Source organism: Morus notabilis, unplaced genomic scaffold, assembly GCF_000414095.1.
Source record: "Morus notabilis unplaced genomic scaffold, ASM41409v2 Scaffold1049, whole genome shotgun sequence".
NCBI lineage: Eukaryota > Viridiplantae > Streptophyta > Magnoliopsida > Rosales > Moraceae > Morus > Morus notabilis.
Genome location: NW_010357589.1, coordinates 106,072 through 116,294, shown reverse-complemented (window position 1 = coordinate 116,294; position 10,223 = coordinate 106,072). Strand labels below are relative to the sequence as shown.

Below are 10,223 nucleotides of genomic sequence, written 5' to 3'. Positions count from 1 at the left end.
CCCCATTTTTGTATTTTTTTTTTTTTAAAATTGTTTAAAAAAAAAAAAAAAAAAAAAAAAAAAAAAAAAAAAAAAAAAAAAATGCAGTAAAGAAGTATGGTCACTGGCTTCTTTGTGGCAGAAGTAGGCAATAAATGTTCCTGATTTACAAAGCTAGTTGAGATACATTTAGCAAACTGCTTTAAATAATCTGAATTAGTATTATGCTGATTGGGAATGTCTGGATATATAAAAGGAATGATTTTATAGAAAATAGAAAAGTAGGTTAGGCCAAATTGAAGCGAGGAAATCTGATTATAATATTGCTTAGTTTCCTTTTTATTGTGGTAAACTCTGTTGATTGTTACCTTTTCCCCCTGTCATCTCGTATGAAATACTTCATGTTATTAGAGAAGGAGATCTTGAGTTCAAACCGTGCACTGTAGTTGCACTTCAAAAAGTGTCATCAGATGTCAGGCCCTTAATATGTTTCGGAATTCTTATTAGAAATTCATATGGAGCCTTTTAATTAATATTTACCCACGCGAGTACCCACTTTCGGAAAAACGGCAAACCAACACTTCTGATACAGAAACTTTCTCTTTGGCAGGTTATTGGAGGTTTAGTTATAGTGATAATGCTTCCCCTAGTTGCACTAACTACCCAATCTGCATCTTATGTGTTCACAAAATTTGACATGGCACCTGAACAAACAGGAGTATCAAGCAAACCTTATGCAGTCATTCTATCATTTCTTGTCAGTCAGTATTCGCTCTACGGATATGATGCTGCAGCACATCTAACCGAGGAGACGAAAGGCGCAGACAAGAATGGCCCGATTGCTATTCTGTCAAGCATCGGGATCATTTCAGTTTTCGGGTGGGCTTACATCTTGGCCCTTACTTTCAGCATTCAGGTATGTCATGTTGAATTTTGGTTGGATTTAAACTTCCATGCCTCTCTCAAGTTTGCCTCATGAATCAAGATTATGGATAAAACTGATCTTGTCAAGAAAAAGTAGATTAATCTGATATCATGTTCTGGCAACTCCATTCTCAGGATTTTGGCTACCTGTATGATACAAGCAATGAGACTGCTGGAGCATTTGTGCCAGCACAGATACTGTATGATGCATTTCATGGGAGGTATCAAAGTGGTACCGGAGCGATCATTTTACTGTTTATCATATGGGGTTCTTTCTTCTTTGGTGGACTTTCAATCACTACCAGTGCTGCCAGAGTAGTAAGTAGTCCTTCTTTTGCACCTATTTCGTTATGGGGTGGCTCCAGTTTTGCCATAGATAATATTCTAAATGATTAATGGAGGTTAAAGAAAAACACCTTTCACACTGTACTATCACACAAGAATTATGTCACTGAAGAGTTAAATAGCACAAGATTATGTGTCTGTCGAAAAGGTGATAGAACTGCTTAACAAATTTTACATAATCTAAATATTATTTTTGTCCTACAAGTGCTTTCCATTTAAATACACATCAATATATCAGTCCCCCCAATCCCCAGAAGAGAAGTACTAATTTCATGTTTCACATTTTTCTATGTTTCCTTTCAAGATCTATTTCAGTGTTTTTTTTTTTTTTATTATTTATTATTATTATTGTTATTGTTATTGTTATTTTCCGTTTACATAACAAGTAACAAACTACACCATATGAAACTGTGAAATGAGATATAGTACTGTGTCTCCATGTGTACAAGTACATGTATCTGCATGCTTGAATCTTAAAAATTATCTTTCATTTCTAGGTTTGAAATTAATTTCCTAGATATTTATTATTCCTGATTTATTTATTTATTTATTCTTTTGTACTGCCATTGCAATTTGGATGCTTTAGGTATATGCTCTATCAAGAGACAAAGGCATTCCATTTTCATCCATATGGCGAAAAGTGCACCCAAAGCACAAAGTCCCTTCAAACGCGGTGTGGCTCTGCGCGGCTATTTGCATTCTTCTTGGACTTCCAATCTTGAAAGTCAATGTGGTTTTCACTGCTATAACTTCCATTTGCACCATAGGATGGGTAGGTGGTTATGCAGTTCCAATCTTTGCGAGAATGGTAATGGCTGAGACGAACTTCAAGCCCGGGCCATTTTATCTGGGGAAAGCGAGTAGACCAATTTGCTTGGTGGCCTTCCTATGGATTTGTTATACCTGTGCAGTCTTTCTTTTGCCAACTTACTATCCAATCTCTTGGGACACATTCAATTATGCGCCTGTTGCTTTGAGTGTCGGATTGGGTCTGATAATGCTTTGGTGGGTATTGGATGCAAGGAAATGGTTTAAAGGACCAGTTAGAAACTTTGAGACGCAAAATGAAAAGGTATAGCATTGCTTAAAGTTTCGATTTTACATACAAAATGTGCTAGCATACTTAGGAAATTTGTTAAGAGTTCTGTTATTCTCTTGGCAGTACTTTTTCCTACTTTTTGTTTTACTAATTATTGTATGTACACTATCTAGTAAGATTCAACCACAATACACGAAAGGAATTTTACCATTTTTGTCACAAGGCAAGGGAAATTATTATCAGTATTTAAGTTTCTGCCAAAATACTTGGATACAGGGAATTGCATGGCTTCTTTCATTGATACATTTATTTATAATACTAGATTAAGCAATATATTAGTTGTTCTTTCAATATAAAGTAGGAATCAGAAAAGATGGGAAATTTCCTGCCATACAAATACGTAAGCTAAGCTAAAGAACTACTTCCCCAAATCTAGAACATGGAAACTAAGGCAGTAACTTTAGGACTACCCCTAATGCGAGAGAGGTGCAGGACAAACCAGTGCTGAACTCAGCTTTCTCAGTTCTTCAGTCCACAAAGTGTAGCTTGAATTCTTTGCCAAAACGTCTTCGGACACCTCTTTAAGTTCAATTAATCCTCGTGCATACCCGTCGAAGTTATTGATATTCTCCCACATTTCTTGCTTGCTTGCATCATTGTCAGTCTGAAGATTAGCTAACCACTCCCATGCTTCCTCAACTCTTGCCCAAAAACACGAGTCTTGAGTCAGACTCGCAAACTTGGTTCTCGAACTATTTTCTTCCTTGTTTGCCCGGAACTCTTTCCACCACCAATCAGAAATTTGGAACCTCCTAGGCCTTCCATTTTTCAAGTACTGTCCTTCAACTTTATGCTTTCCATTTCTGTAATACTCAGCAATGTCGAGCGGCTCAACCAATAGTTTGTAGAACTGGAAGGCACAGACCCATTTGGCTCTCCTGTGAAAATCATACGGCAGTTGATTATTTTGCAACTGCTCAATAATATTATCCCAGAATGAAGCAAGCTTGTGCCTGTTCATGTTAACTTGGTCGCCCCGTTTTGAGGATCCTCTTCGCTTGAATGCGTCATAGTACCCCATTTGATCATCAGACTCGTCGCAGCACATTTTGTACCACTCTATTTGGGCCCTGTAGGGATTAACTTTTGATAAGCTAATAGCAAGCTTAGCACAGTTTAAGCGTGGTATGCGCCCCAATGGCCTTGCGATCTTTAGGCAGTCTTTGGCCAGCGTAGCTACCGGTTCCTACAGGTTAATTCAGCAACAAAATTAAATACCAAAGAAAATTTGCCTCCTTATTAACTTTATACTAGTTATAAACCTAGTGGCATATTTTGTCGGATCATGAATAGTTTTCATTTCTTTCTGGTGACGAAAATTTAGGCAGTGAATTATTTGTGGGAAATTAGTTGTATGACCTCCTAGTCATTTTTTGGATTTCGTCCCTAATGGACAAAGGAGAACCATTTGTAGTTCCTAAACTAGATATCTCACATTTAAAACAAAAAAAAAAAAAAAAAATGAAGAATGATATTAGTACCTGGGAAGAGATTCCTGTGGACTGCAATGCCAGGGCAAGACCTATTTCATAGCTTGACTCGCAATTAAGCTCCTCTTGAAGGAAGTTTGTTTGCTTCAGATACTGTGATGAAACTCGTCGGACATATTCTCCGTATCTGAGATGATCTTCGGTGAAGTCATTCAGAGAGCATGTCATCAGCATCAAATGCATCATCTTAACAACAGATGTTGCATTGTCTAAGCAAATGGCACCCTCTTGTGAACACAACAAGTAGTTTCCGAATGGCCAAAACAGTAAGCCACTTGCAGCCTCTTCTCCGGCTGCTTCTTGCAACGATGAATTCTCAAGAGAAGCCATTATGAATCCCAGGAATTCGGCTTTGACTTGGTCCCCGAGCAGGGCTGCAGCAATAGTAGTAGTAGTAGAACTCATTGCGAAATGCCAATGCTGGAGCAGCAGCTGCATTTGAGTAGTGAGTGTTGCTGAGGGAGCAAAGAGCAGCCTTGGCATGATGTCATGCTTGGACACCACATGACAAAAGTTTCCGCCCCATCTCTCTCGGAGGATGGCTCGGGAAAGGGAATCGTTTCCGAGCATTGGAGATCCGAATGTGATGCACAGGACAGGAGGGGTAACACACACTGATTGGAGATGACATAGGAGCCAAAGTGCTAAAAGTGAGGCTGTTGTTCCTCCTAAAGAATGGCCAGTGATGACTATGGCCTTGCAGTTATCCTTTAGTGCCAATATCTGCATCATATAAAAAAGAAGGAAAAGAAAACAGAAACTAATGTTGTGAGAAACAGTTCACCAAAATTTGAAAATTAAGAAAACTCTAGCTATACTTTTTAGTGCTTGATTATATATATGTTTCTCTACTTCAACGTTCTTAGCCAAATTAAAACTACAGAAACACACACACACACATTTAAATCTCACTATTTTGATTGTTTTTGTTTTTCTTTTCCTAAATAACATGTTGCAATTAGTTTAGCTAAAAATGATGGTACATCATGTAGCTTAAATCTCAATTACTCTCAATTACTAAATGATAAAAAGACACTATTTTTTGACTGAAAAATTTCAATGGACCTGATCGTTCTCTCTATCATCCAATGATTAATAATTAAGGTGCATAGTATAAATTTTTATGAATTGTACTATAACTTATTCCTTCATCATTCAGACCTATGTGAGTATTTGTATATGAAAAACTGGCCCGTTTAGTTCATAGTTTAAAATCAGCAATTTTAATTATGACTTTTAAAATTTAAATTTTTTATGAGAAAAAACACTATAATAAAATTAAAATCATGGGTTTAAACTCATGAAAAAAACCTATGAAACAGGCATACCTACCTAACTTGGTTTCTGGCCATGCTAAAGAATGAGATAAAAAAACCCATGAAACAAGCATGCCTACCTAACTTGGTTTCTGGCCATGCTAAAGAGAGCCGTTTATTATTCACTGTAATACCTGTTTTCAAGTCATTAGTTTATTCAAATGGTTCTCAAAAATGGTTGGACCACAAATTTCCGTTCTAAAAAAAAGAAAAAAAGTAGCTTTCCAAGTAGTCTTTGAAAAGCAAAGCGATGACTTGACCGGACTCAATTTAAATTAAAAAACAAATTTAAGAAATTGGACAAGTTGGCCAGTACAGACAGATAACATAGTGGCCTTTTTGTCTTGACTTGACTACGGCATTCACATTGAAATGCAGTCTTCATTGAAACTTCCTCATATTTATATGGGAATATATATATATATATATATATATATAATTACTTTGCATATGCATAATTTTTTAAACAGTAATTGTCATTTGTTAAAGTCATGCTAACGCCGAGTTTAGTTGGAGCTGACTAGGCCAGTCATATCTTACCATTATTTCCTGAAATTTTATATTGTGGGAAATGCATTTCCTAACCCCATATTTATTTAAAATTAAACATATGTTATATTTAATGCTAAATATAATATAAGTATATTCTGCATTAAATTTGATATTAAAAATAGCATCATATTAAAATATATTCTTTAATCTAAAAATACTTAATTATAATATTCACATACAAAATAGGAGTTTGATATATATACTCGTAAACATCATCCAGAAGTCTGTACGAGTCATTCGAGCTTTTATCATTTTGCTTGAAAATGTAGAAAAAGAGTAGCAAGAAGACTTTGTCGTAACTCGTAACAGAAAAACTTGGGATGGGAACTTTTGTAAAGCAACATACTTTATGGAACTAAAGGACCCTTTTAAAACGCGAAGGAAAAAAAAAGGGGCTTTTACCCTCTTAATTTTAGGAACATGGCCAATTAATCGCTAAATTTTTAATCTTAGCAATTTAATTTTTAAACTTTAAAATTTGTTATAATGTTAGTCACATTAAAAAAGAAGTTAATAATTTAGATGGTTTCTTCCACGTGAATATTTTATGAGGTTAATTTTAATCTTTTTGCATGAGATTGGTTCCCATATACACATCGTGAATGAAAAATTTTTAAAATTGAGAATTAACCTTTTTGAAGGGAAAATTAAGATTTTCCCAATTAAATTTTTTTTTTTCACTTACGATGTGTATATGAAGATCAATTTGATGTAAAAAGATAGTATCCCTAATTAAATGCTCAACTGTCTAAATTTTTAATTTTATTTTTAATTAGATTAACATTTCAACGAATTTTAAAAGTTAGAGAGTCAATTGTTAAGATTATCAAACTCAAAAAGTTAAAGGAGTGTTAAAAAAAAAAAAGCTAAAAAAAAAGACGTTTGTTTTTTCTGCTGAAAAAAAAGGCAGTTTAATGAAAATGTCATGTTAACCACGTTAGGTTTAAACTCCGAAATGTGATCATATGTTATTGTGAATTGGCCCTACAAAGGAATGTAGCAGAGAATTTCATCATAACTGTCTTATGCTCTTTTCAACTTTGGGCTTACCTTTTGAGATAAGAAGTGAAGCTACGGATACTAGGAAAATTAGGAAAAAAAAATGTTGATAAGAAAAAATGAGTTTATACTAGATGAGAAAAAATAAATTATTAATATTTTTTATTTTTAATCATTAAATTTATACTAAAAATTATATAATCTGTATATATTTTTAATTTAATATAATTTTAATATAATTTAACGGTCTAAAATTAACACTCTGTAACACTACCCTATAAAAAACTCCCTAAGAAAAACCTTGTCAATCCCATCACGTCAAGTCGGGTTCTATAATAGCGTGGGTCCCACCCAATTCTAAGCCTAGTTAAACCCGACAGGGTAGAAATAGAGGCACTCATAAGATAGGCATTTTAATCTCGTTCAGTTTTAAATTTTTAATTTAAATTGAGATATAATTTTATGTACAAAAAAATTTAATTATAATAAAAAAAATTAAAAAATAATTTTTTATAAGAATTTTTAACTATAATAAAATTTAAATTAAAATCTCAAATAAATAAAATCAACAAGAGCTTAAAATATACTTTTTTTCTCACATTTTTGCTAGGCTTCCAGTAATTATCTTGTTCTTCTCAAAGGCTTTCTTCCTTTTGTTTTTGCATGGAACTTCACTTTTTTCACAAGTCATTCACTTCAATGTTTAATCATATGACTAATGATTTAAGAAAAATATTAAAAAAAATAAAATAAAGCTCGATACATGAAAATTCAATTATGCTCTATCGCTGAAGATTTTTTAATCTAACTACGAAATTTTCAGTAAGAAAATAAAAAGAAATTACTAGATGCTTTACCACACAACCGAACAAAAAAAGTTGGGCCCAAAACCTTTATCGCTGGAGGTATATTTCAATTTTCGAAGAAATTCAAGAATAAATAAGATTGTGTACCACTTTTGAAGTAATATTATTCATTTCATTTAAGGTGATAATAGATGCTTTACAACTTAAGATGATAAACAAAAGTACTCGTTTCTAGACGTGTTCCAAAAAGTGATTTCTTGTTTCAAGTTGATAAACAAAACTACTTGCTTCAAGGCAAAAAATAAATAAATAAAAAAGAATAAAAAACAAAAAAATAAAAATAAAAATAGAGACGCACAGCTGGCACTCACAAACACATGCTTTTGACAAAAGAAGAATAAGAGCCCGTTTGGTTTATAGATTAGAACTATGTTATTAGAATCATTTTTTATTTACGTGTATTTTTTATGAGAGAAAATACTGTAGTGAATCACGAATCATGATTCGAATCAGAGAACGAATCCCTTTACTAAACGCGCTCTAAAAGAGACGGATTAAAATCACCGGGATTTAACATTTATTCCTTGGCAGAGAAGAGAGAAAGATCAATACCTTATTTTATAATGCACTCATTTCAAGACTTTCTTTATTCACTTATTATTAATGAACAATATTTAAAGATTGTTAATTGATCTATTTGAGTTTTTAATTTGAGTTCAGATATAATTTTATGTGAGAGATTTTTATTGTAATAAAAAATATTAGATGTGATTTTTTATGAGAGCTTTTAACTGTAATAAAATTAGAATTGAAAACTCAAATTGATAAAATAAATGAGGCCTTAAAACATCTTGTCACTAATCTATATGTATTAATATTTTAAATGTGAAGGTCGTAATTGGAACTCAAAATTTCAACTAGCAAATATGAATTAAGGACTGATTATTTGCATTATATGCAAACAAATATGTCATATAAAATACGGAAGAAGGGGAAGAGAAAAAAAGAAGAAAAATTATGGGCTTGTTCTTTTGTAAGTATTCTTGAGTTAAGTTTTTGAGTTGAGTTTGAGTTGAGTTTGAATTATAACTTGAGTTGAAGTTGTAACAGTTTGAGTTTGGTTGTGTACATTTGAGTTATGGTTTGAGATAATAATTTTTTTGAGTTTATGTTTGATTAAGTCAAAACTTGAATTTGTATTTAGATAGTATTTTAATAAAAACTCAATGCTAATGAAAAATTTTAATAGGGTATATGGGTCTAGTTTTATTCGTCTTTTCGTTGTCAACGCATAGAAAAAAATCATCTCAATTAGAATTATAATGAAAAAGTTATAGCATTTTTAAGAATAAAAAAATACTGTTCATTAACTTGAGTTTGAGTTTCTGAACTCGAGTTAAAAGAAAAACTTAAACTCAAGTTTTAGTCCTAAACTCGAATTTAAACTTAAAAAAATATAAACTCAAATAAAATTGTAACTCAAATTATTTTTTTTAAAAATTTTTCACTCAAAAAAATAAACCCTAGTCTTTTTTTCATTTTGTAATCATGGCTTTTATAATAGGTTATTGTAGGTCCATATATCCAATTAGTGTGAACACAATCGACGGTGAAAAGGACAACAAATTACAGTCGCATCTTGTGGCCTAATTGACTCCTAAAATCGAAAATGAAAAAAAAAAAAAAAAACGAAATAAAAGCAGAAAAAAACCAAAATAAAAGAAGAAAAAGATATATTTATGTTCTTAACATTTGTTTTTGATAGAATAAAATCACCGTTTTAATTTTTTTTTTTTTAAATGATCATCAAAATGTAACTGACCTGATTTGTTAAAGTATCTGAGCGATACATGGACATGAACAGTTCCAAAAGGCCGGCGTGGACCATGACCGGATTCCGATAATCTTCGCCTTCGCCGCCGCACACCAGCGGTCCGAAGAGCCCGGGGCCGGCGGTCTCCAAGGGAACCAGGGACGCCCAGTTGGGGTCTAAGATTGAGTGTCCAGTTTGGACGCCGGAGAACGCCAAGTATCCGACGCCGTCTCCCGTTTTCTCCGTCACGAATCCCATCGGCGCCGTCGCGTTGGCGAGGCTGCATAGCCTCCATGACTCGCTCACTAATGGAGTTGACGCCACGAACGTCGCCACCATCTCACTCGTCTCAAACCTGCAATATATATGTGTGTGTGTGTGTATAGAGAGAGAGAGGGTGAGTTTTTATAATTGTTGTTGTTTTCTTTGACTTGACAAGTGTGCTACTTGATGAAGCCTGGAATTAATGTGAGAGGGAGAGAGAGAGAGAGCAAAAATCAACTGAAAACTTACGCTGAAGCTTCGGCCTCCATGGAAACTGCAAAGTCTTTTCTTCTTCTTCTTCTTCTTTGTCTTGGTGGGTTGAGAGTCGCGGTTTGAACCGTTCTAAATATTAGACTGGTCTAGTTTTTCCTTTTAAAGAGAATGTTTTGCGGGATTTTTAAATGTCTATATTAAAATTTACAGTACACCATTAAAAAATTAAGGATAAATTGCATGAATAGTCTTTAAATTTTTTTAAAATGTGACTTTTGTCTAAAAAACTCAAAAAAAAGATAACTCAAGTTTCAACTTTATTTAAGTTCACGTTCTTTTAAGTTTCAACTTTATTCAATTTTACTGAACTTTATTCAAGTTCTAACTTCAACTCAAGTTATAACTCAAATTCAACTCAAAAAT

The 10,223-nt window shown here is 33.2% G+C and overlaps 2 protein-coding genes across 2 annotated transcripts in view; one reads left to right on the top strand and one right to left on the bottom strand.

Annotated features, from left to right (window-relative positions):
* Nucleotides 1-2,532, top strand: part of LOC21393314 (amino-acid permease BAT1 homolog) — a 4,154-nt gene extending 1,622 nt beyond the window's left edge. The window contains exons 5-7 of the mRNA XM_010090216.2: nucleotides 590-895; nucleotides 1,039-1,221; nucleotides 1,835-2,532. Coding sequence (XP_010088518.1) covers nucleotides 590-895; nucleotides 1,039-1,221; nucleotides 1,835-2,326 — 981 coding nt within the window. The 3' untranslated portion in view covers nucleotides 2,327-2,532. The remainder of the gene's footprint in view (nucleotides 1-589; nucleotides 896-1,038; nucleotides 1,222-1,834) is intronic.
* A 78-nt stretch (nucleotides 2,533-2,610) lies between these two features.
* On the bottom strand, nucleotides 2,611-9,938 carry LOC21393313 (lipase-like PAD4). The gene is made up of 4 exons (XM_010090215.2): nucleotides 9,837-9,938; nucleotides 9,333-9,678; nucleotides 3,829-4,560; nucleotides 2,611-3,533 (listed from the first exon to the last, which is right to left on the bottom strand). Exons 1-4 carry the CDS (start codon nucleotides 9,854-9,856, stop codon nucleotides 2,760-2,762), a joined length of 1,872 nt encoding a protein of 623 aa, XP_010088517.2. The 5' UTR covers nucleotides 9,857-9,938; the 3' UTR covers nucleotides 2,611-2,759.
* Between the last annotated feature and the right edge of the window lie 285 nt (nucleotides 9,939-10,223).

Bases quoted from the DNA above. Each gene is read 5' to 3' on its own strand.
- LOC21393313 (XM_010090215.2), bottom strand. From the start codon at position 9,856: ATGGAGGCCGAAGCTTCAGC. The intron at 4,561-9,332 runs GTCAGTTACATT...TATATGATGCAG, and splicing joins CAGATACTTTAACAAATCAG to ATATTGGCACTAAAGGATAA. The intron at 3,534-3,828 runs GTACTAATATCA...ATTAACCTGTAG, and splicing joins CCACAGGAATCTCTTCCCAG to GAACCGGTAGCTACGCTGGC.